This window comes from Oncorhynchus mykiss, chromosome 18 (assembly GCF_057628025.1).
Source record: "Oncorhynchus mykiss isolate SJ-2025 chromosome 18, ASM5762802v1, whole genome shotgun sequence".
NCBI lineage: Eukaryota > Metazoa > Chordata > Actinopteri > Salmoniformes > Salmonidae > Oncorhynchus > Oncorhynchus mykiss.
Window position 1 is genome coordinate 60,738,745 of NC_143039.1, and position 26,956 is coordinate 60,765,700.

General features: G+C 41.7%; 1 protein-coding gene across 11 annotated transcripts in view; it reads right to left on the reverse strand.

Moving 5' to 3' along the window:
- Positions 1 to 26,956, reverse strand: part of LOC110496850 (uncharacterized) — a 107,242-nt gene that overhangs the window by 74,585 nt on the left and 5,701 nt on the right. For 6 of the 11 annotated variants that reach the window (XM_036953222.2, XM_090208991.1, XM_036953221.2 and 3 more), the window contains exons 1-15: positions 22,433 to 23,098; positions 21,986 to 22,085; positions 15,322 to 15,390; positions 14,866 to 14,890; positions 11,566 to 11,583; positions 11,285 to 11,356; positions 11,046 to 11,182; positions 10,825 to 10,941; positions 10,689 to 10,746; positions 10,558 to 10,605; positions 10,378 to 10,446; positions 7,996 to 8,135; positions 7,473 to 7,604; positions 7,319 to 7,376; positions 6,970 to 7,050 (exon numbers count right to left, since the gene is read on the reverse strand). In XM_036953222.2, coding sequence (XP_036809117.2) covers positions 6,970 to 7,050; positions 7,319 to 7,376; positions 7,473 to 7,604; positions 7,996 to 8,135; positions 10,378 to 10,446; positions 10,558 to 10,605; positions 10,689 to 10,746; positions 10,825 to 10,941; positions 11,046 to 11,182; positions 11,285 to 11,356; positions 11,566 to 11,583; positions 14,866 to 14,890; positions 15,322 to 15,390; positions 21,986 to 22,012 — 1,051 coding nt within the window. In that variant the 5' untranslated portion in view covers positions 22,013 to 22,085; positions 22,433 to 23,098. Of the gene's footprint in view, positions 1 to 6,969; positions 7,051 to 7,318; positions 7,377 to 7,472; positions 7,605 to 7,995; positions 8,136 to 10,377; positions 10,447 to 10,557; positions 10,606 to 10,688; positions 10,747 to 10,824; positions 10,942 to 11,045; positions 11,183 to 11,284; positions 11,357 to 11,565; positions 11,584 to 14,865; positions 14,891 to 15,321; positions 15,391 to 21,985; positions 22,205 to 22,432; positions 23,213 to 26,956 lie in introns of those variants that run through there. The other 5 variants (XM_036953217.2, XM_090208994.1, XM_090208990.1 and 2 more) reach the window with 4 other exon arrangements.

Here is a 26,956-nt window from a genome sequence, read left to right on the forward strand (position 1 = left end):
CATCTGCAGAGCATCTAGATGGACTTACTATCAACAAACAATCTGTTGATAAGCAACTGCTTGGTAAGGTTACAGTTAAGAATAAGGGTTAGGGCTAAGGTTAGGGCTAGGCTAAGAGTTAAGTATAGGGTTAGGATAAGGGTTAGCTGGACTATCCAAATAAAGTGTTAACGAAGTGGGAGAGGGGACATTGAGATCACTTGGCCAAACAAAGAGCAGAAGTAAGAACAGAGGGAGAGAGAGGATCAGGAGTCCTGCCAATCTGAAACAGTCACTAAACTAATTGAGGAGGGCAATACCTTATTTTCTATACAGAGTCATACTTTACTTTGATTATTCTACATCAGCACATTCCACTCTCCATAAACTCCTCCACATGCCCCCTTCCAGATCTGGAAACCACCTCAAACTCATTCTGCTATACATGATATGTCCTGTACAGGACCACTCCGATGACCTCTCTGCTCTAGCAAACCTGGGGTGCTTTAAGCCTCAGCCTTAAATAAACCAGGTATTCAGGTAGGGTGCGAGTGTGCTGTGTCTGGGACGTGTCGTGGTCATTTCCTGTATTACTAAATGATGAGTTACAAACCACACACCAGTCAAGAGTTCTACTTAAACTTAATCTTTTAATAATATGAGCTTCACCATAGCCCTGTGACTCTCAGATCAATTCAGTGTCTATAAATGAATTCTCAGAGAGTGCTTTCAGAAGAAGACTTAGTATCTTTTATAGCCAACTCACATGACGAACCACAGATCTTAGGAACTTCACAAAGGGCCTTTTACTTGAGAGAGGAGTATCCCATAGCCAGATGGCATTAGTTACAAATGATCGTTCAGTTTGGTCTCTTAGACAAGGTTCTACTTCTCGGTACTTCATAGTACCAAAACATTACCTCATCCAATGGCATATATCAATTGTCAATTCTAGATACTCCCATCTCAAATGCACCCCTTCTCCTGGGCAAGCTCACGGAGGGGAGTGAGCCTCTAGGTCATATACTAGGTCAAGAGAAGGGCAACATTAGAGGGGACATACAATGGTTCCAGACACTGCCAAACTCCTCCCCCCAATGGGAAAATGAGGAAGTGACTGGAGTACAGACATAGTGGAGCCCTTCACATGGTTTCACAGATATATTCATTATGAAGACAATGTTCAAGCCAGATTTCTCCCTTTCTGATATTCTGCCTATTACCAGACATGTAAAAGACAAGCCTGACCTCTCCCCTCACTGGGCCCCAAGTGACTTTTCCCTAGAGAAGGGAGAGGAAAATGCAACTGCCAACAGTATAGTCCAAAAGAAGACATTCTAATGACAAGTATAAAGTAAATAAAACATCTTATTTATCTATGTTACCTAACTAATTCTGATTCAGCTACGACAGACGATTTAAAGAGGGGTTGTACAGGCTGATTTCGCCTCATTTTAGCCAACTTTTGCCAATTAGCATCAGTGCTTGACTGAGGTGAGATCAGACCGCTACTCTCCAGGGAAAGGGAAAATTGACTAGGTATCTCCAACTGAATGGATTCAACTGAAATGTGTCTTCCGCATTTAACCCAACCCCTCTGAATCAGAGGTGCGGGGGGGGGGGGGGGCCTTAAAATCGACATCCACGTCTTCGGTGCACGGGGAGCAGTGGGTTAACTGCCTCGCTCAGGATGACAGATTTTTACCTTGTCAGCTCGGGGATTCGATCCAGCATCCTTCTGGTTACTGGCCCAACGCTCTAACCACTAACCAGAGCTTCCGATGTGCGACCGCAATAAAGTTATTTAGAGGTTGAATATTCAGACTTGCAGCTCTATTGGGGTTAGGGACCATCAATAAATTACACAATGTACATGGGACAGTATTTTCACACCTTTCAGTTCTAATGAAATTACTACAATATTTGATTACTAATTTTTACAATTGGTGAGGTTTCTAAGTTAGTGAAATTTGGAGCTATCAAATTTAGAAAATATTGTCCCATTTACATTGTGTTAGTTATTGACTGTCCCCAACTAGACCAATAGAGCTGCATTTCTGTTGAATATCCAACTTCCAATGTTACCACGGCCGGTGTGAGCTCTGAGAAAACACTTAAGCATTCACCCAGGGTTTATTCAATATTATAAACTGGGTGGTTCGAGTCCTGAATGCTGATTGGCTGACAGACATGGTTGATCAGACCATAAACCACAGGTATGACAAAACATGTATTTTTCCTGCTCTAACTACGTTGGTAACCAGTTTATAATAGCAATAATGCACCTCGGGGGTTAGTGGTATATGGCCAATATACTATGGCTAATGGCTGAATCCAGGCACTCCGTGTTGCGTTGTGCGTAAGAACAACCCTTAGCCGTAGTATATTAGCCTTATACCACACCCCCTTGTGCCTTATTGCTTAAGTGACCTGCGCAGGGGAGACCTTTACTGGATGCAGCCAGCATTGGACTCTCTTAGACACAATTCGTTTAGCTGATATAGGCAGGGAACATCTGGTTTAGATTAGAGGTCGGATGATTAATTAGGGCCAATTTCAAGTTTATAACAAAATCGGTAATCTGCATTTGTGGAGGCCGATTACATTGCATTCCACGAGGAAACTGTGTGGCAGGGTGGCAATCTTCACATAATCACTAGTTAACTACACATGGTTGATGATATTACTAGGTTAACTAGCTTGTCCTGCGTTGCATATAATCAATGGGGTGCCTGTTAATTTAACATCGAATCACAGCCTACTTCGCCAAACGGGGAATGACTTAACAGAAGCACATTCGCGGGAAAAAAAGCACAATCGTAGCACAAATGTACCTAACCATAAACATCAATGCCTTTCTTAAAATCAATACACAGAAGTATATATTTTTTAAACCTGCATATTTAGTTAAAAGAAATTCATGTTAGCAGGCAATATTAACTAGGGAAAATGTGTCACTTCTCTTGCATGCAGAGTCAGGGTATATGCAACAGTTTGGGCCGCCTGGCTCGTTGAGAACTAATTTGCCAGAATTTTACATAATTATGACATAACATTGAAGGTTGTGCAATGTAACAGCAATACTTAGACTTGGGGTTGCCACCCGTTTGATAAAATACGTGGAAAATTACATAATTAGTCAAGCTATCCCATGTTTTACTGTTTAAAGAATCGTCTCGTTATATGCTAGAGTTTTTTCTAACTTAATACAAACTTGTCTTTGTGGGACTGGGTCATGAGACTGGGCATATAGATAAGGTCCGCTTCAGTGCGACCGCAGCATGTGACATCCTGTGTGTTTACTATCTACAGAAAGTCACATGTATGGAAACTTGCAGAAAGGAGCATATAGTGTTTTGCTGTTGTGAATGCAGTTAGCCCGAGGGCTCAACCATATATCTTATATCTAAAACAGACAACTAATTGTCTTTACACACCATCTGCTGACTGTCATGTATATACAAAAAGGATGTGCTTCTCTATAAAAGCAGAGAACACTGTTCGTTTAGCTTTTTTTGCAAATCTTATAAGTGTTTGAAAGAATCTGCAGTCTCTCTTCCTATAGAATTGCTACCACACAAGTCATCAGCATCTGGCTATGACTAGCATTCCTCAGAGACGAGGTCTACCCCAAACTATTAAATAAAATGTCTTATTATATTCTGTCTTGGTTGTCATTCAGTTAAGTCTGTACTCGATTGAACTATCATTTATGTATATGACTACTATAGATGCCACATAGGCAGCTTTCAACTGGAAAAGTTATTTATTTTGGAGCAGTTCCTCTTCTCGCCCAGTGAGCAAGTCAGGTAGTGTGTACGGCACATTCGTCCAGAGCCACGTACCCTGAACCAGCTCACAGGAGATCCTGTGACATTGTACTCTGCAGGTAGTTAAAACCTAGTCTTATTTATGCTTCATAGTGCTTTTAGAGGCCACGTAAAGAGTTGAACATACATTGAGGCCAACGTCAGGGGGAGAGAGAAGTTATGGAATAGCATTGAGAGACTAGTTAAATAACACCACATGACTGACTACCTTCTGCAACCCAGCAAATTTAGCAGAACTTTGTTTACAAAGCACTCCAGTAACATCCATAGATCCTGAATACACCCCAGGGGGAATAAACAGCTTCCATCCCCAGGCCATCAGACTGTTAAACAGTCATCACTAGCCGGCCTTCACACAGCACCCTGCCCTGAACCTTAGACTGCTGCTCTATGTACATAGTCATTGAACACTGGTCACTTTAATAAAATGTTTACGACCGGTTTTAACAGTTCAACAGTGCATTCGTTAATTTCAGACACAATTACTTTTTCTACATTTTGTTACAACAAAAAAAAGTCTCAATCTACACACAATACCCCATAAAGACAAAGCAAAAACAGGTTTAGACATTTTTGCAAATGTATATAAAAAAAACAATAAATAACATTTACATAAATATTCAGACCCTTTACTCTGTACTTTGTTGAAGCACCTATGGCAGCGATTACAGCCTCGAGTCTTCTTGGGTATGACGCTACAAGCTTGGCACACCTGTATTTGGAGAGTTTCTCCCATTCTTCTCTGCAGAGCCTCTCAAGTTCTGTCAAGTTGGATGGGGAGCGTCGCTGCACAGCTATTTTCAGGTCTCTCCAGATGTTAGATCAGGGTCAAGTCCGGGCTCTGGCTGGGCCACTCAAGGATATTCAAAGACTTGTCCAGAAACCACTTCTGTGTTGTCTTGGCTGTGGGCTTAAGGTCAATGTCCTATTGGAAGGTGAACCTTCGCCCCCGTCTGAGGTCCTGAGCAGGTTTTCACCAAGGATCTCTGTACTTTGAAAACCACCACTATGCATGGAGAATAGTACTCAGTAATGTGTTGTATTGGATTTGCCCCAAGCATAACACTTAGTAGTCAGGACAAAAAGTTAAATGCTTTGCCACATTTTTTGCAGTATTACTTTAGTGCCTTGTTGCAAACAGGATACATGTTTCAGAATGTTTTATTCTGTACAGGCTTCCTTCTTTTCACTCTGTCAATTAGGTTAGTATTGTAAAGTAAATATGTTGTTGTTGATCCTTAATCAAGTCTCTCCTATCACAGCCATTAAACTAACTGTTTTAAAGTCATTATTGGCATCATGATAAAAATCCCTGAGAGGTTTCCTTCCTCTCCGTCAGAGTTAGGAAGGACACCTGTATCTTTGTAGTGACAGTGTATCAATACACACCCAATCAAAAGTGTAATTAATAGCTTCACCATGCTCAAAAGAATATTCAACATCTGCTTTTTTCCATTTTTACACATCTACCAATAGCTGCCCTTCTTTGCATTGGAAACCCTCCCTGGTCTTTGTGGTTGAATATGTGTTTAAAATTCACTGCTCAACTGAGAGACCTTAAATGTACATATGGGGTACAGAGACGAGCTGGCCATTAAAAAGAAAAAATGTAAACCCTATTATTGTCTATGCAACTTATTATTTGACTTGTAAAGTTAAGTGGGGCAGCAGGTAGCCTAGTGGTTGGGCCAGTAACCGAAAAGTTGCTAGATTGAATCCCAGAGCTGACAAGGTAAAGTTCTGCCCCTGAACAAGGCAGTTAACCCAGTGTTCCTAGGCCTTCATTGTAAATAAGAATTTGTTCTTAACGGACTTGCCTAGTTAAATAAAAGGTTAAATATTTTAAAAATTAAGCACATTTTTACTCCTGAACTTATTTAGGCTTGCATAACAAAAGGGTTTGAATACTTAGACTCAAGACATTTCAGCTTCTCATTTAATTAAATTTGTAAACTTTTTTTTTTTTTTTTTAAACATAATTCCACTTTTATATTACATGGGGTATTGTGTGTAGGCCAGTGACAAAAATCAATTGAATCCATTTGAAAAATTCAGACTGTACAAAAATTGGGAAAAAGTCAAGGGGGTTCTGACGATTCTGTGCTTCTACTTTTTGAAGAAGGCATAGCTGCACCTTTTATATTCATATACTACATGGTCAAAAGTATTTGGACAACCCTTAAAATTAGCTGATTAGGCTATTTCAGCCACACCTGTTGCTGACAGGTATATAAAACCGAGCACAGCCATGCAATTACCATAGACAAACATTGGAAGTATAATGGCCCGTACTGATGAGCTCAGCGACTTTCAACGTGGCAGTCATAGGATGCCACCTTACCAACAAGTCAGGTCGTCAAATTTCTGCCCTGCTAGAGCTTCCCCAGTCAACTGTAAGTGTTATTGTGAAGTGGAAACGTCTAGGAGCAACAAAAGCTCAGCCGCGAAGTGGTAGGCCACACAAGCTTACAGAATGGGACCGCCGAGTGCTGAACTGCGTAAAAATCGTATGTCCTCAGGAAGGCCCTTCCTGTTTCAGCATGACAATGCCCCATGCACAAAGCAAGATCCATAAAGAAATAGTATGTTGAGATCTGTGTGGAAGAACTTGACTGGCCTGCACAGAGCCCTGACCTCAACCCCATCGAACACCTTTGGGATGAATTAGAACGGCGACTTTGAGCCAGACATAATCGTCCAACATCAGTGCCCGACCTCACTAATGCTTGTGGATGAATGGAAGCAGCAATGTTCCAACATCTAGTGGAAAGCCTTCCCAGAAGAGAGGAGGCTGTTAACAGCAGCAACGGGGGACTCCTCCATATTAATGCAAATTCTTATTTACAAATGTTCGGCAAGCAGATGGCCAAAAGTATGTGGTCATGTAGTGTCAATATTTATATTCTGGACTCAGTCATTGCTCATTCTGATAGGTCTTAAAATTGTTTGTTCTTTTTGTTTTATTTTTAGATTGTGTGTACTGCATTGGACCTGCGATAACATCTGCAAAACTGTGTACGTGACCGATAAACCTTGATTTGAGGGTGACTGAGCAAGAGGCAGAAGTCATACAAACAGAGGGAGGAATAGAAATGGAACAGAGTTCGAGATGTGCTTTTCAACAAGGCAACATGTGAAAACATTCCTTCCCAGTACGTACCCAGTTTGTCTCCAGGTATAATGCTGGTCTCAAGGCTGCCCTCCTTACGAGCTCTCCTAATGGTCTGCAACTTCCTCAGAGCTACAAACAGCAAACACATGTCAGTGTGTGTGTGTGTGTGTGTGTGTGTGTGATAGAGACCCTACAGTGTGTACACACATTTGAGAATCAAAATATGTATGTATGATTGACATTTTTTCAAGAGGTGTGGGTTGCTGAAAGAGTTGCTGAAATAGCAGTTGGCTGGATTCAACCCCATGCTACAGCAGTATACGTGTTCTGGAGGCAGAGGCTTAGACCACATCTATTCATTATTTTAAAGAGTGCGTTTGTATGCATGTCTACTCACCCTCTGTGTAGACAGAAAACTCAACTGAGGAGAACACTGCTGGTTCCAACACAACTTGCTGTAACAAACAGACAAACCATTAGGTTATCAGTCAGATTGATTCAATTATTGGTTTGGGGGTGCAGTCAACAGATAGGGGTGTGGTATTGTTCACCTGTATCTCCATATTGGCTGACTGACTGATGTCTTGCACCTGATTGGCCAGGTCCAGGATCATGGCGATGAACCTGCAGCTGTACTCTTTATAACAGTCCTTCATCAGGAGGGTGGAGGGGTGAAACACCTTCTACACATACAGAGGTAGTCAAGAAATACCAGTAGAGGGTGTAACACACACGCCAGACTCACACTTGAAGCGGTAATGAGCGATGAAATAGTTGATACACCACCTCACGGGTGTATCCTCAAAAAGCATGCATGAAAAAAAATGTGTGGTTAGCTAACGTCAAAACTTGCTTACATGAGCTTGCCCTCTTCCGATTGGCTATCGTGCGGTCACTTCGCTGTAATTTGCATAATATTGGAAATGCAGAACATTGGTTGCTTGCTCTCTTGTGGTCGACCTTTAAGTCTATGTGAGTCTGTCCTCTTCTCCTTTCATTGAAAATGACTTGCTGGTTGCTGGTAGCAGATTCTTACCAAGTGTGAGTCCCAGATACACAAACACAGTTACTTACGAAGTACCAGTAGAGGTGGTCGAAGCCGAGTGTGTGTTGGATGACCCTCCGTGAGGGGACAGGGAGGCGGCAGAGCTGACAGAGGTAGGATCTCCTTTGGCCATGCTCTTCACAGCAGTACTCCACCAGGTGCTGTAGACCTACAGGTCACAGGTAAAGGATCAGAAGTTAGGGGTAGTCACTGACACACAGGTGCGTTCAACAAGGGAAATAGTTTGTGAACATTGGCCAAAGTTAGCAAACATATTCCATTTGTTTTGTGTTGGTCGCGATCGTTCGCCAACGTTTGCTAACAGTCGGAGAAGATACTGTACGGCGAACGTAAGTGTCTGTTTGGGGTCTAAACTACCGCTAAAAATAATCAAGTGGCCATGTAGATTTTTAGCTAAGTAGTTTTCAGTTTGAATATTGTTGCTAAAAAGCAACAGTAATCCTTAGAAAATGTAGCTGTTTGATGTTTCACCGTAACATTTCAGAATGTTCATTCAAAAATCGTTCAACTGAAATTGTTACTCTGGCTGCATGTTCACTGCAAACATATTTTTTTGAACTCACCTCAGGTTTATGCTCTGACAAGTGAAGGGTTAAAGTTGATTTTGGGGGTATTCTAAAGACCCCCACCATTGATTAAGCAAATTAATAACATGCCATTGTACATATGCTCACTGTCTAGCTGAATATTGAGGCCTCCGTCTGTCTAGCTCTCTGCCAAAACCTGCAGCCCCACATCTGAGAAAAGGGACTGTCTACACTGTAAACATTCACGAAAACAAAAATGTTGAATTCAAGGTTAGGGTTAGCAGTGTGGTTAAGATTAGGTTTAAAATCTGATTTTATGAGACTCTGGCTGTACCAGCTAGTGACCACTCTGCAGAGCTGCCTCCAGAACAAGATTCATGAAAAACGCTAACATGCGTAGGACACACTACTTTATTGATGTCGATCTGAGAGGCAGTGTTAGTATGCTGTGAATAAAGAGACTTCTGAACTAGGAAGTCGTCAACTGATCCTTTATCTCAGTTTGGCAACCTAATAGCTGGGAGATGGCCATTTCCTATGCTATGTAGCAGTGGTTATTAGTGTTGTCACTATACCAGAATTTTTACATCGATACCAGGTTGATGGGAACTGACTAGGTTTCTCTATATGGGAGTCTCTAACAAAAAAAAAACCACTTCTCCCTCATATCTGCTTGGGCACGTCATATAGTATATGTTCATTGTGTGGGTGTTAAGTAACACTTCTCGGGAATAACAAGCCTCGTTGCACTGGTCATGGAAAACAAAGACGATAACATGCATGACCGTCATTATCTAGAAGCTATGCTGATAAAGTCACAAAGTGATCATATAACTGACCTGATCAATAAGAATGTACATGTGTAAGTTGACAGTATATAAGGAGATGTAAAACTTAGGTTTGGTAAATAAAAGACTAATTGGATTCAAGCATTTGTCATAAACTTGTTCAATATTTTAATTACCATCACAAACCTACAAAAGGTTTAGTATCATGATACCAAAATGATAACACTGCAGAAATGACAGATTTTTCCCACTTCTTTTAGGTTTTCGCTCAATTATTATTATTATTTATTTTTTTACATCAATAAATGTGTTTAGTCCACAACAACGCTTAAAACCACACAAAGATTGCTGTTTGAGTGTAGTTACCTTTTAAATTAAGTGGCATGAGACTAGCACTGTTTGGTTAGCAGTGTTTCTGTAGTGCACATGTGATGGAGTATGCAAAACAAATGCCCACTGGATTGATGCAAATAATTATTTTGCCAGGTAGGCATAGGCTAATTTGTACTTAATTTAAAAAGGTTTTTGGGAAAGCCTTTCCATCTACCTGAATACTTATTATTTAACTAGGCAAGTCAGTTAAGAAAAAAAATATTATTTACAATGACGGCCTACCCCAGCCAAACCCTCCCATAACCCAGACGACGCTGGGCCAATTGTGCGCCACCCTATTAGCATCACCAACGGCTACACAAAGTGTTAGATAAACACACACGGCACACACAGACAGGGGCATTCCTTCAGAAAGTTGCTGGGAATACAAACCACTGATGCCTTCTGCTCATCTCTTACGATAAGCTTGGGCAAATTAATACATTTTCTAACAGGTTCAATACATTTAGTTTCTTTTCAAACTTACGACACATTTGACAGAAAGTAACAAATTCTAATAGTGAACCGCTTTTCACGTTATAGTATCGAAAAAGTCTCAGTAAACCGTGCAGCGCTAGTGGTTATGGGTCTCTAGAACCAAAGTCTACAGCGATGTGCACATGCCATTTTGAGGTCACTGACATACTGTGTCACAGCCTTCCTCTTCCCCCCTGCTACAGTGTTTATGATCATTTGTTCCTACCCAGCAGAGGGTGTTTCCTGTTGGGGTCTCTGTAGTACTCTTGTATAGTCATCCTTTCTGGTCTGTCAGCTAGAGGGGAAGAGGGATGTAGTGAGAGGGGAAGAGGGATAGATTTAGTCAACACAGATGTTAAACTAGATATAAATAAGTGATTGAAGAGAAAAGGACATGCACACTCACCTCTGATACACTCAGCCAGCCTGTCAGTCTGAGTCAGGGCCTGCATGACTGAGAGACAGAAAGAAAGTTAGTTAATCGTGTGGAGTAACTTGTTACTGTACCAATGAATAGCAGTGATGTGACAGTTGTACCTTTAGAGTAGCCACTTGTCTTCAACTTCACAGACACACTCTTAGGCATGTCCAGCACCTACACACAAATACACACACGTGAGTAGGCCCGACACGGCACACACACCCATCACAATGAGAAAACCAGTACAGTTACCCGTAGCACTCCAGGTCCATTCTTGTCCATCTCTTTGACAGCTAGCGGCCGTAGGATGTTCAACATATCCATGTTAGGCATCCAGGAGAAACTCAACACATCAGGGTCTGTGTAGCTCTGATACACACACAAATGAAACAAAACAAATGACTGACTACCCTGGCTGCAGTTTAATTGAAGTGTGTGTGTGTGTGTGTGTGTGTGCGCGAGTGTGTATTTACATAGTAGTTGGAGAGGTGGTCAGCAGAAAGGAGGTGGTCTATGATCTGTCCTGGGCCACACTTCTCCTCACAACTGTGACAAAGGTAGAAAGTATCCCTCCCCTCTGGACTCACACACAATGTCACCAGGCACAGACCTGGGACATACACAAATGAAGAAGTCAGAAAGAAACAAGTCACCAGGCACAGACCTGGGACATACACAAATGAAGAAGTCAGAAAGAAACACAAACACTTACCAATGATGGGATATGGGGTGTTTGTGGGTTTCCTGGCCAGATGCTCCAGAACCAAGAAAGGGGCAAAGTAGACTACACAAAAGAAAGAGAACAGAGAGCGAGAGAGATCAATCTAGTCCATTCACATTGTGAACATTGAAGAGGTAGGGGCTAGGAGAGCGGGCTAGGGATCGAAATGGAATAGGGCCATAACAAAACAGATTCAGACTCGTCTACCAGTGTTTACACTTAAAGTCTACAGTTAACTACTTTGTTAACTGAAGACAGCAGAATTGGCTTACCTTGACCGTGGTACTCATCTGAGAGAGAAAGAGAGAGAGAGAGAGAGGGGAAGAGAAAGTGGGAGGGTGAGAGATGTCGTGGAAATAGGAAATATTGGTTAAATAATCTCTCTCAGATACTGTGAATTCAAATAGACTTTATTACAAAGTAACAAGCAGAGTTGGTTCTTGGAGCAACGGACTGAGTCAGTCCACTCCTTTTATACAAGTTTCATAGTCCCTCCACATTTTTCTAATAACCATATCCCCTCAGCTTTACTTCTACCATTGTTTCCATATCCCCCCGGTACTGATGCTCAAATCGGTCCACCAGTTCCAGAGGTCTACGTCACCGGCTTTCTAGGCCTCACTGAATGGGACTCATTATCAACCCCGTCTTATCTGTGTACACACACACACACACACACACACACCTGGTTCCCATTTCCCCTGATTAGTATATTATATATGTGCCCTCTGATCCCTCTGTCTTTGTCGGTTATTGTTCACGTCTGTATCGTCCAGTGTCGTTCCAACAAGGTTACCCTCGCTCTTTTGTTTGGGTACATCCCAGTGTTTTTGTATACGTGTTTGTTTTGGGTGTATTAAACCCCAATTATGTATTCCTGTGCCTGTCTCCAAATCCTTTATACCAGCGTGACAGTTTCCCCTCCCTCTAGTTCCTTGGATCAATTATATTGGTGGCGCGCCTATACATAATCTCCAAAAACTAATAAATACAGATTACTATAGGCAATTATAAGATTGCTACATGCCATTATCGGACCACAATATTACTACGGGCCATTATAGGTTTAAGTACAGATAACTATAGGCCATTATAGAATTACACCAATACACTTAATCCCAGGATTACAGTGTCTTTGCTCACTCCCTTTAGTGCCATTCAGCCTTTTAACAAGAAACACATTCTCCTAACAGAAAACCCCCATAGAGACAAAGGGGAAAACAGTTAGCCCTTCTCCCAAACTGTTACTTTTTAAATTAAGATTTAAGAGTTATTGTCTCAGAGACACAGAATAGTGACTGGGTTGACAGAAAGCAACCCTATGCTGGTAACCTGGCACAGTGCACAGACCATACCAAGGTACTCTAGCGGTTTGAGCGTTGGGCTGGTAACCAATAGGTCGCTAGTTCGAATCCCCTAGCCAACAAGGTGAAGAAGGAAAAAAATCTGCCGATGTGTCCATCAACAAGGCACTTAAAGTAACTACCTAGTGTTTCCAGATTTGTATGAAATATGATCTATACAGTGCATTGCGAAAGTATTCGGCCCCCTTGAACTTTGCGACCTTTTGCCACATTTCAGGCTTCAAACATAAAGATATAAAACTGTATTTTTTTGTGAAGAATCAACAACAAGTGGGACACAATCATGAAGTGGAACGACATTTATTGGATATTTCAAACTTTATCAAATCAAAAACGGAAAAATTGGGCGTGCAAAATTATTCAGCCCCTTTACTTTCAGTGCAGCAAACTCTCCAGAAGTTCAGTGAGGATCTCTGAATGATCCAATGTTGACCTAAATGACTAATGATGATAAATACAATCCACCTGTGTGTAATCAAGTCTCCGTATAAATGCACCTGCACTGTGATAGTCTCAGAGGTCCGTTAAAAGCGCAGAGAGCATCATGAAGAACAAGGAACACACCAGGCAGGTCCGAGATACTGTTGTGAAGAAGTTTAAAGCCGGATTTGGAAACAAAAAGATTTCCCAAGCTTTAAACATCCCAAGGAGCACTGTGCAAGCGATAATATTGAAATGGAAGGAGTATCAGACCACTGCAAATCTACCAAGACCTGGCCGTCCCTCTAAACTTTCAGCTCATACAAGGAGAAGACTGATCAGAGATGCAGCCAAGAGGCCCATGATCACTCTGGATGAACTGCAGAGATCTACAGCTGAGGTGGGAGACACTGTCCATAGGACAACAATCAGTCGTATATTGCACAAATCTGGCCTTTATGGAAGAGTGGCAAGAAGAAAGCCATTTCTTAAAGATATCCATAAAAAAAGTGTTGTTTAAAGTTTGCCACAAGCCACCTGGGAGACACACCAAACATGTGGAAGAAGGTGCTCTGGTCAGATGAAACCAAAAATGAACTTTTTGTTAACAAAAAAAAAAAAAAAAAAACACCATCCCCACTGTCAAACATGGTGGTGGCAGCATCATGGTTTGGGCCTGCTTTTCTTCAGCAGGGACAGGGAAGATGGTTAAAATTGATAGGAAGATGGATGGAGCCAAATACAGGACCATTCTGGAAGAAAACCTGATGGAGTCTGCAAAAGACCTGAGACTGGGACAGAGATTTGTCTTCCAACAAGACAATGATCCAAAACATAAAGCAAAATCTACAATGGAATGGTTCAAAAATAAACATATCCAGGTGTTAGAATGGCCAAGTCAAAGTCCAGACCTGAATCCAATCGAGAATCTGTGGAAAGAACTGAAAACTGCTGTTCACAAATGCTCTCCATCCAACCTCACTGAGCTCGAGCTGTTTTGCAAGAAGGAATGGGAAAAAATGTCAGTCTCTCGATGTGCAAAACTGATAGAGACATATCCCAAGTGACTTACAGCTGTAATCGCAGCAAAAGGTGGCGCTACAAAGTATTAACTTAAGGGGGCTGAATAATTTTGCACGCCCAATTTTTCAGTTTTTGATTTGTTAAAAAAGTTTGAAATATCCAATAAATGTCATTCCACTTCATGATTGTGTCCCACTTGTTGTTGATTCTTCACAAAAAAATACAGTTTTATATCTTTATGTTTGAAGCCTGAAATGTGGCAAACGGTCGCAAAGTTCAAGGGGGCCGAATACTTTCGCAATGCACTGTAATTACTTACAATATCAGTGAAATAGTTATCCTTCCAAGAAATTGTAATCATATGCTAAAAGGCAGCTTTTCTGTGCTGGAATGGTGTAGGCGTACCCCAACAGAAGTGGGCGTATACCAGTAATGACATTTTTACCGTTGATTGGTAGACCGTTGATTGGCCAGCTCATCCTCAAGGAGATAACATGTTCGATGAGGAAATGGCAAGCATTTTTTAAACGGTCCGCATGAGATACAAGTTTGAGGTTTTGAAGTGTTTTTCTCCGATTTATGCTTCGGCCACAAATACAAATATAGGGCAAGTAAACATCTTCAGTATCTGTAAAAGTGAGATTTTCACTGGACAGTTACTTTGTTATACTGCAACCTTTCTATGTCCGTTTTTCACATTTTGGATAAAAATCTATCACCCCAAAAAACAATTCCAAGCATTCTGCAACAAGAGACACACCCTACCTGTCTGGAAGAGCTCTGCCACTTGCTGTAGTTGATGGGACAGACATACAGACAGATAAAACATGTAGTGATTTTAATGCCAATTTTAAAAAACAGCAATATGAAAATACTAATGTCTCAAACTTAAAGCACATCCTTGAACAAAAAGTACACGGAGTTTCAGTTCATCACAAGACCTTGGATTTCCTGCTGTGGTTTGTACAGGCAGTGTTCCTATGGCAGGGGCAGCAAACAGTCTTCCTGCAGAGCTACTGGCTATTGTTCCAGCCCTGCACTAATACACAAGATAAATAACCTGCTCATTGTGGCCATGAACTGAAACAGATGTATTAAAGCAGGGCTGAAGCAAAAGCCTGCACCCCCAGTAGCTCTCGAGGAGGGTTGGCCTGCCATAGCTTAGAAATGCAGTTTGTACAAAACACATCTTGAACGATTATGAGCTGCATGTCATCGCACCTGTTGATGTTGCTTCCTGCGGACATGCTGCTTGAAGCGGCGGATGGTGTCAAACTTCACACCACAGTCCTACAGCCGAAAATAACAGTTTATCATAGCCACGACTTACAAGAACTGTATACAAGTCATATATGGATAGAATAATCACCTAACCACCATGACAACAACTAAAACATGTGTCAAAACACATTCACATATGGAGCGTGATCAGGGCCAGTTTGAAAATGCAATACTAAATAGGAATGTGAAAATTATAAATGCATTTTTCTATCAGTGTGCATGATTCATACCACAATTAAATTGCAAAGTTGAAATAAAACTAGAAAATGGTTATCAGAAATTCTAAATGGTCATTGGAAGAAGCCAAATAAACAGAAAATCCTAAATGCACTGTGCAAAATGAAGTCAAAAGTGGATGTTTTCATTTTTCAAATAACCAATTTAACATTCTCACGTAACATTGTCCACGTTAATTTTCAGTGTATGGAAATGCAACTATTCAGGTCTAAGGCAAGGATAGGCCTACTCATCATTACAGGATGGACCAAACGGACAATTTCTCTTTACGTTTAAACTGCCCTTGTTTAAAAATGAATGAAATAAATTATATAAAAAATATATATCAATAAAAAAAACTGCAAAGAAAAGAAATGTCCTCTCACTGTCAACTGCGTTTATTTTCAGCAAATTTAACATGTGTAAATATTTGTATGAACATAACAAGATTCAACAATTAAGACAAACTGAACAAGTTCCACAGACATTCCATTTATGTTAGTCACATAATGTGCCCTTGAACAAAAGGGGGGGGGGGGTATCTGGTAACAGTCAGTATCTGGTGTGGCCACCAGCTGCATTATGTACTGCAGTGCATCTCCTCCTCATGGACTGCACCAGATTTGCCAGTTCCTGCTGTGAGATGTTACCCCACTCTTCCACCAAGGCACCTGCAAGTTCCTGGACACATCTGGGGGGGGGTCCCCAGACGTGCTCAATGGGATTGAGATCCGGGCTCGTCGCTGGCCATGGCAGAACAGTGACATTCCTGTCTTGCAGAAATTCACGCACAGAACGAGCAGTATGGCTGGTGGCATTGTCATGCTGGAGAGTCATGTCAGGATGAGCCTGCAGGAAGGGTACCACATGAGGGAGGAGGATGTCTTCCCTGAAATGCACAGAGTTGAGATTGCCTGCAATGACAAACAAGCTCAGTTCGATGATGCTGTGACACACCGCCCCAGACCATGACAGACCCTCCACATCGATCCCGCTCCAGAGTACAGGTAACGCTCATTCCTCCGACCATAAACGCAAATCCGACCATCACCCCTGGTGAGACCAAACCGCGACTCGTCAGTGAAGAGCACTTTTTGCCAGTCCTGTCTGGTCCAGCGACGGTGGGTTTGTGCCCATAGGCGACATTGTTGCCAGTGATGTCTGGTGAGGACCGCCCTTACAACAGGCCCTCAATCAAGCCCTCAGTCCAGCCTATTGTGGGCAGTCTGAGCACTGATGGAGGGATTGTGCATTACTGGTGTAATTCAGGCAGTTGTTGCCATCCTGTACCTGTCCCGCAAGTGTGATGTTCGGATGTACCGATCCTGTGCAGGTGTTACACGTGGCCTGCAACTGCGAGAAAGATCAGTTGTCCGTTATGTCTCCCTGTAGCGCCGGCTTAGGCTTCTCACGGTACAGACATTGCAATATATTTCCCTGGCCACATCTGCAGTCCTCATGCCTCCTTGCAGCACGTTCACACAGATGAGCAGGGACCCTGGGCATCTTTCTTTTGGTGCTTTTCAGAGTCAGTAGAAAGGCCTCTTCAGTGTCCTAAGTTTTCATAACTGTGACCTTAATTACCTACCGTCTGAAAGCTGTTAGTGTCTTAACAACCGTTCCACAGGTGCATGTTCATTAATTGTTTATGGTTCATTGAACAAGCATGGGAAACAGTGTTTAAACCCTTTACAATGAAGATATTTGGATTTTTACAAATTATCTTTGAGACAGGGTCCTTCTTTTTTTGCATATAGAGCTCTAATTCCACGTGAATTCACAATGCAGCGGTGCTGCTGCCAGTAACAGTTTGGGTCTCACTGAGCATCCCTTTCAGATAGTTAAGGATTGCACCTGTGCCACAAATATTGTATCTCAAACTTTACGATTTGGAATTGTATTTCGTTCTCAAAGTACTGCCATTCAGGACTTCGCTGCTGTCGCTTGCCTTTCTCTGCTATTTTTCCAACTGTTAGCCACAATGATGTAGTGGTGGCGAGTCGACTCCAAAAATGTATTAACCGCGCGAATGTACAAAATATACCCCAAAATGTACGTGCACAAATTCACGCAAAATGTGGCTTTTAAAAACATGTATTTATTTTAAAAAATTGAGAATGTGCTCACCTCCCCACAAACTTTAGACCATGTGTTGGTGAGAAGAGTGAAAATCAGAAGACCGGGTTCATATTCCTGAAGGAGCCATACAACAATAATGCGCATTTCTCATTTAAATTGGACCTAGTAGGCTAGTAAATAGATAGGCTATATGTATTTCAAGTTTTGCAATATCATAGGCAACGTGAGTTATTATACCGGTATACAATCGAGTTTAACAAGCGAACAGTTTATATTTTACATTGAAGTAGGACCTACTGTAAGTACTATTATTGCATTTTTTTGTAGCCTGCCTTAGACAATGTTTCAGAATTCGCTGGTAATCAATCATAGTTGATGCAAAACATTGTTGAATGAAAACGTTCTGCTGACACGTTCACAAGAATTTGCCATTGTTTTCTCTTTCAGAAACTGACAGTCCTTTTCCAGATACAGCATAAATTACTGCTAAAGATTAAAACATCCTGCCAACAAAGTAAATAGACTGGTAGCTTATGTAAAATATTTGACAGTATGCTTAGGCTACAGTATTGCTGTGCAATAGCAGTGCGACGTCATTGCCTATTTAATCTCTGAGCCTATACAAAGGCAGGACATTGAATCCCAATAATCTATTGATAAACTAAAATATTTACTTATTTGGCATGCCATGGCCTAATGTCAATAGTTCCAAATTATACAACAAATAAAGGGTGTTATTGTTGCCGTAAAAAGTGTTTAGGCAGAGTTATTCACAAACACAGTTTTATGACTGGTCTGATTTTTTAAATGAGAATATGCGTATGCCAAGTTTATAATTCTGAAAATTTGTGCGCACAGTCGTTTCAGAAATGGCACACACATATATTCAGTGTAAAATTTACACAACAGTTTTAAATGAGGCCAAAGGGCACCAAAACAGCAGAGAAGTTGAGCCCTGTGCTTCAACGCTCTTAGTGTCAGTTTCTGCAACTACTATGTTGTTCACTTTATGGATCTACATATTACAAAATAGGTTTTTCAGCTAGGGATTTGTCTTAAGATTAAGGATCCCAATTTAATTTAAACCCCTACTCATCATGAATATGTGGGGACTAAACCACCTCGGTTACAATTAAACATCCTTTAAACTCCATTTTGTTGATCCCTGCCTACAGACAGAAACTAAAACAAGAGGCTCCCACGCTGAGGTCTGTCCAACGCTGGTCCGACCAAGCTGACTTCACACTCCAAGACTGCTTCCATCACGTGGACTGGGACATGTTTCGTATTGCGTCAGATAACAATATTGACGAATACGCTGATTCGGTGTGCGAGTTCATTAGAACGTGTGTTGAAGATGTCGTTCCCATAGCAACGATTAAAACATTCCCTAACCAGAAACCGTGGATTGATGGCAGCATTTGTGTGGAACTGAAAGCGCGAACCACTGCTTTTAATCAGGGCAAGGTGTCTGGTAACATGACCGAATACAAACAGTGCAGCTATTCCCTCCGCAAGGCTATCAAGACAAGCTAAGCGTCAGTACAGAGACAAAGTAGAATCTCAATTCAACGGCTCAGACACAAGAGGCATGTGGCAGGGTCTACAGTCAATCACGGACTACAGGAAGCAATCCAGCCCAGTCACGGACCAGGATGTCTTGCTCCCAGGCAGACTAAATAACTTTTTTGCCCGCTTTGAGGACAATACAGTGCCACTGACACGGCCTGCAACAAAAACATGTGGTCTCTCCTTCACTGCAGCCGAGGTGAGTAAAACATTTAAACGTGTTAACCCTCGCAAGGCTGCAGGCCCAGACAGCATCCCCAGCCGCGCCCTCAGAGCATGCGCAGACCAGCTGGCCGGTGTGTTTACGGACATATTCAATCAATCCCTATACCAGTCTGCTGTTCCCACATGGTTCAAGAGGGCCACCATTGTTCCTGTTCCCAAGAAAGCTAAGGTAACTGAGCTAAACGACTACCGCCCCGTAGCACTCACATCCGTCATCATGAAGTGCTTTGAGAGACTAGTCAAGGACCATATCACCTCCACCCTACCTGACACCCTAGACCCACTCCAATTTGCTTACCGCCCAAATAGGTCCACAGACGATGCAATCTCAACCACACTGCACACTGCCCTAACCCATCTGGACAAGAGGAATACCTATGTGAGAATGCTGTTCATCGACTACAGCTCGGCATTCAACACCATAGTACCCTCCAAGCTCGTCATCAAGCTCGAGACCCTGGGTCTCGACCCCGCCCTGTGCAACTGGGTACTGGACTTCCTGACGGGCCGCCCCCAGGTGGTGAGGGTAGGCAACAACATCTCCTCCCCGCTGATCCTCAACACTGGGGCCCCACAAGGGTGCGTTCTGAGCCCTCTCCCGTACTCCCTGTTCACCCACGACTGCGTGGCCACGCACGCCTCCAACTCAATCATCAAGTTTGCGGACGACAACAGTGGTAGGCTTGATTACCAACAACGACGAGACGGCCTACAGGGAGGAGGTGAGGGCCCTCGGAGTGTGGTGTCAGGAAAATAACCTCAACCTCAACGTCAACAAAACTAAGGAGATGATTGTGGACTTCAGGAAACAGCAGAGGGAACACCCCCCGATCCACATCGATGGAACAGTAGTGGAGAGGGTAGCAAGTTTTAAGTTCCTCGGCATACACATCACAGACAAACTGAATTGGTCCACTCACACAGACAGCATCGTGAAGAAGGCGCAGCAGCGCCTCTTCAACCTCAGGAGGCTGAAGAAATTTGGCTTGTCACCAAAAGCACTCACAAACTTCTACAGATGCACAATCGAGAGCATCCTGTCGGGCTGTATCACCGCCTGGTACGGCAACTGCTCCGCCCTCAACCGTAAGGCTCTCCAGAGGGTAGTGAGGTCTGCACAACGCATCACCGGGGGCAAACTACCTGCCCTCCAGGACACCTACACCACCCGATGTTACAGGAAGGCCATAAAGATCATCAAGGACATCAACCACCCGAGCCACTGCCTGTTCACCCCGCTATCATCCAGAAGGCGAGGTCAGTACAGGTGCATCAAAGCTGGGACCGAGAGACTGAAAAACAGCTTCTATCTCAAGGCCATCAGACTGTTAAACAGCCACCACTAACATTGAGTGGCTGCTGCCAACACACTGACAATGACACTGACTCACTCCAGCCACTTTAATAATGGGAATTGATAGGAAATGATGTAAATATATCACTAGCCTCTTTAAACAACGCTACCTTATATATTGTTACTTACCCTACATTATTCATCTCATATGCATACGTATATACTGTACTCTATATCATCAACTGCATCCTTATATAATACATGTATCACTAGCCACTTTAACTATGCCACTTTGTTTACATACTCATCTCATATGTATATACTGTACTCGATATCATCTACTGTTTCTTGCCTATGCTGCTCTGTACCATCACTCATTCATATATCCTTACGTACATATTCTTTATCCCCTTACACTGTGTATAAGACAGTAGTTTTGGAATTGTTAGTTAGATTACTTGTTGGTTATTACTGCATTGTCGGAACTAGAAGCACAAGCATTTCGCTACACTCGCATTAACATCTGCTAACCATGTGTATGTGACAAATAAAATTTGATTTGACCTCCGCCATCTATTGCATCTTGCCTATGCCGCTCTGCCATTGCTCATCCATATATTTATATATTCTTATTTCATTCCTTACTTAGATTTGTGTGTATTCGGTAGTTGTTGCAGAATTGTTAGATTACATGTTAGATATTGTTGTGTGACTATGCCTGAGACCAGAGAAATTGCATTGGCTCCCTAAGCTAAATTGCCTAGGTTTAGCAGGTTCAGTTGCTATTCTGGTGTACAGGAGAGCAGTTTGAACCCTGTCAGTTACAGTAGTCTTAACATCAATGCACAGAGAGCGTTACACCACTATGATGTTTCATTGCATGGTGGTGGTGGTGTTCTCCTGGTTCACGTTTCCAGAAAGCGATTTGCATTCACTTTGAAAATGAAGAGAAAATGCTAAATTGGGAAATTGTAAAATAAAAAAGCCCCTTTCCATTTATAAGTCTGTTCACCATTTTAAATTTAGAATTTCTATTTACATTTTCCAATCAGCTATCTTCATTTTAACATTGCAATTTCATTCTGGCATGAATCATGCACACTGATATGAAAATACACACGCATTTCAATTGAGCATTTAAGTTTTGCAATTTTAAAACGAGCACTGATCATCCTCCATACACCCCGACCATTCAACAGTTGTGGCATATGACAAACCCACCTGACAAGCGAGCCGATAAGGCAACATTTATCTTGCTTGGTTTGCGTTTCGTTTCCTCGACCCAGTCCGTCAAAATTGCTGTGTTTTCTATCGTGTGAATCTGTAACACAACACAACAGAAGCTGTGACCGGTTGGGAGAAAATGTTTGATCTTGATGGTAAAGAAGTTGCCTCTGCCGCGTGGTAGACGAAAACCTGAGATAAGTTGAAGCAGCACTTTCTGTTATTAAGAATATACGGTTAGCTAGAAGGATGGTCGCCTCGAGGTTAAGTTCGCAATACCTACAAACTTCAAAGCCAACTAATAACGGTCAAACCAAGCTATAAAATGAGACGTGATTTGCTTAGCAGCGAAATTCGCTGTGGAATGTGATGCCTTCTTTTTACACCACGCACAATCGATTAAAAAAAGGACTAACCATCGTCCACAAAACAACCTAATTTTACCTAGAATACTTCTGCTAAAACATCCCGTCTTCGACCGTGAAGAGCTGAAAACTTTCCGTTCTTTTGTTTAGAGGTGTGTCTCAACAATTTATGCGAAATTGCGGGAACGGCGCGCGAAGTCTTCAGTGCAGTTGCGCAAAGGACTTATCCAGTTTTTACAGCGACTGACTGCCTTTAAGTAAAAACACTCAGCACCATGAGTTTGTTGATTCATATATTTTATCATTTTTCATACTGCCACAAAGTAACAAACGGCCAGGTTAAGATAAGCTGATCTAACGGTACACTTCTGTAATGATTTTAATACAAAATATGAACAATTTTACTCACTTCTATATTTCCTTCTTTGTGCTTGAACTATAGTATTCGTGCGGAATTTCTTACAACTTCTGAATAGAAAAAAACTTACAGATGCATATGGTACGATACTGTTGTGTTCCGCCTAAAGTCGCCCCTCTACAAAATGTGTGGGTTAAATTAGTGTTCCGCGTTGCCACTGTCTAATAACGGATGTCAAAAAAGAACGATAGCAAAAATGTGTTATGTCAAAATTATTTCATACTCCACATTTAGGGGGGCCACAAGGGGGTCCAAAATTGTTGTCACAGGGGCACTGGCCCCCGCCAGAACCGCTAGTGGGACCAGCTCGGCTTGTTACTTTGTAATAAAGTATATTTTGAATTCACAAGCTCCGGTGTCTAAGATATATTTTTAATAATGAGTATTTCCACGACAAAGATCACTGACACCATGATTTGACCTGGTATTTTCCGAGTTCCCAGTTATCTTGAATGCACCATAACCGTTTCTGACTCATGTCGCTGACTCAGGCCGTTTTCAAATGGATTCGTTAAACCACACTCCGTAAAGACATTGTAACGTAAAACGGTTAGACATAAATGGTAATTACCTAGCAAGTCAGTTATTTTAAGTAAATTAATTAATAAGCGTGGTCCCCAGTGCTTTTGCTCTTTAGTTTTCTCCAAAATGAAGAGAATGAAGGACATCATGTCCTTCTTCCAAAGAAAAGACAAGGCAGACAGTGAGACAGAGCCAGATGGTTCAGCAGTAGAGAGAGCAGAGAGCCTGCAGAGAGAGAACAGGAAGACTTGTCCATTGGAGAGCCTGAGAGTGAAGGCATAGTAGAGCAGGAAAGTGAGACAGATGGAGAGGCTGAGGCTGAGAGTGAGACACCAACAGAGGAGCCTCGTGTGTCCACAAGCAGTGGACCGTCAGGTTTGCAATGTTGAATACATCTGTGGTTACTTGTAAAGCAGTGCAATTAGTCAGTTTATATGGTGTATAGAAATGAGTCGGTTTGTGATTGAAATGAATTCTTATTTAACATGCTATTGGGCTTGTGATATAGATATCAGATGGATTTCAGAAGTTGCCTGATGGCAATGGTATATCTCAAATTACCCAAATAGATACTTTTAATTATATATATTTTTTCTTTGGCAGATATCACCAAATCCCGGGAGGAACCACCGGTGCAGCCAATGATGAACTTATACCCAAGAACTCTGATGGGGGACCAGAGGAGGAGCTTCAAGGCGGCCTGGTACCATATCCACCCCTGGCTTGAATATTCAAAAAAATCTGACTCTGTGTTTTGTTACGCCTGCAGGCATTTTAGCCCTCCCAAAGTCTGAGACACAATTGGGTTTTAACAACTGGAAGAAGGAAACTTACAAAGAGGGGTTTGATTTGAATTCATGCAAGGTCTGAGCGGCACAAAAAAACAATGATTACATGGAGAGACTATCAGAAAGCTGTACAAAGTAATGCAACACTGGTAAATGCCCTAAACAAGGAGCACAACAAACAGGTTCAAGAAAATCGGGACTATATTAAAACAATAGGAGAAGTACTACTACTTACAGCCACACAAAACAATGCACAAAGAGGACACGATGAGTCTGCAGAGTCAGATAACAAAGGGAACTTCATGGCAATCCTAGAAACAATAGCTAAGCATGACAACTGTGAAAAAAAGGGTGACTTCCATTCATAATGCAAAATATACAAGCAAAGGGATTCAGAATGAGGTTCTGAGTTGTTTGGCAGAAATGGTTCGAACAAAAATGATAGAAGAAGTGAAAGACAGTGAGGTCTTCAGCATAATGGCAGACGAAACAAAAGATGTAAAAATGTTTTTAAAGGAGCAGATATGTCTAGTACTCAGGTACTATTTCAGAGGAGCTGTCCATGAGAGCTTTCTCCACTTTGAATTTGCTGATTGACTAGATGCAGCAAGGCTTACTGACAGAATCATACACCTATTAGAAAGTCATGGTCTTGAATACAAAAACAACCTAGTAGGCCAAGCATATGACGGTGCTTCCGTTATGAGTGGCAAGCATTCAGGTGTCCAGGCACACATTAAAGAACAAGCAAAGCCTTTTACATCCACTGCAGTGCACACTGTCTAAACTTAGTTTTAGTGGATACAGTCAAAGCTGTCCCTGAGGTCGGACAGTTCTTGTCCTTACTAGAAAGACTTTACGTCTTCACATCTGGGTCATATGTGCATCAAAAATGGCTCAGCATACAAAAAGAGATGTACCCGGGTGCACCTAGAGAGCTTCAGAGACTAAGTGACACTAGCTGGGCATGTCGATATATGGCTCTACATACTATTATGGATAGATTACCTGCCATTAAGCAAGTCCTGCAAGATATAGTCCAAGAACACAAGGGTGACAGATCTGTTGAGGCACGAGGTCTGCTTGCACAGATAGATTTACAATTCATTGTGTGCCGTGTTACACTCCATAAAGTGTTTGGAGAAGCAGAATTTCTATCAGATATGCTACAGTCTTCATCACTTGACCTGTTAAAGGCTGTTGATTTAGTTGAAGCCTTAGTTCAAACTTTGAATGACTACAGGGATGAGTCATTTTTTGATGACCTATGGAATGAAGTGTTGAACACAGCAGAGCAATGTGATACTACAATACACCCCCCTGCAAAACGACCAAAAAAGCTAAGCTTCAATTTAATGGAGTCTGTGTACTCAGTACAGTGGGTCAGAGGTCAGATACAGAACAAGAAAAAGGCAGTTTTCGTACAACCCTTTTTTAGATCATATGCTCAATGAGCTTAACAGAAGGTTCCCTAGCACACACTGTGACATAATGAATGGCATCCAAACTCTAAACCCTACAAGTGATGTGTTTCTCAAAGAGAAGTCCCGGTTTCCATTTGCTAGAATGTATGAATCAAATATTGAGGACTTGGGACATGAACTACAGCAGTTCAGAAGAATTTTAGAAAGGAAAATACAGTGGCATGCAGAGACCCTCCAGTGTAGTAGAGCTGGCATTATTCATTGAGCCTTAAAACTAAGTTTTCTTTGCGCTCTTTAAACTGTGCAAGATAGCTGTTTCAATCCCTGTTAGTACTGCTTCTTGTGAAATACATTTTTCTGCACTAAAACTGGTGAAAATGTATCTCAGGTCTACAATGTCAGATGACAGATTAAACAATGTAGGTGTATTAAGTATTGAGTCAAGGGGGGCAAAGGCTTTGAGTCTAGATGAATTTGCTGATCTTTTTGCAAAAAAACACAAAAACCGGAGAATACAGTTGATGTGACCTGATACTGAATATGTAATGCAAATGAAAATTATAATGGTAATGCAAATAAATTGTTGAATGATTATGATGGTCTTTTGCCTGCTAATGCCTGCAATGCAGTGAAGAAAACGATATGACAACAATAACGTCTAATGTAATGGTCTAGAACCGCCACTGGCTGCCTGGTACATGGAGCAACGGCTGAACTCAGCCTCGGCATCATCAGATATACTGTTTCCTTCTTACACCGTTTCACAGTCCCTCCTCTTTTATGCTAATAGCCAACTCTTTTTGGCTTTACGCCACTAATATTCCCAACTCTAAACTCTGCTCTAGGCAAGGTTTCCTCTCTAATTCCTTGGACCAATTATATTGGTGGCGTGACAGTGACTGTTTCTTAAAAAAATTATATGAACACATACTTATTTACAATCATGAGTATATTCACTACAGTGATTATGATACAACTATTAAATCAAATTGTATTAGGCATCCATCTGGATTACAAGGTGTGTATTTTCTTTGTATGCCTGTTTTTCCTCATACTACAGCATATAGGTGTGTTTACAGATTTGCTTTAAGCCCTTAATGATTCTGTTTTGCCATCTTAATATTTCATAACATGTTACTGGAAAATTACCCATATCTTCAGGTCGGAATGTCGGAGCTCTTGAAAGACGCCCGAGTTTGCAAATTTGAATTTTGAGTTGGAGGACAGTTCATAACAATTTTTTTGAGTTCCCAGTGGTCTTGAAAGCACTGAAGTCGGAGAGTTCCGAGATGACATTATTCTAGTGTCAAAATTGACAACAAAGTGTAAATTGGATCATTTTGGTCTTGTCTAAAACGGAGGTTAGCCCATCTGTTCGTCACAACATGTAAATGAAGGGCGGGTTTTGATTTGATGATGTACATTTGCTCACTAACATAGGGTGAACAGAT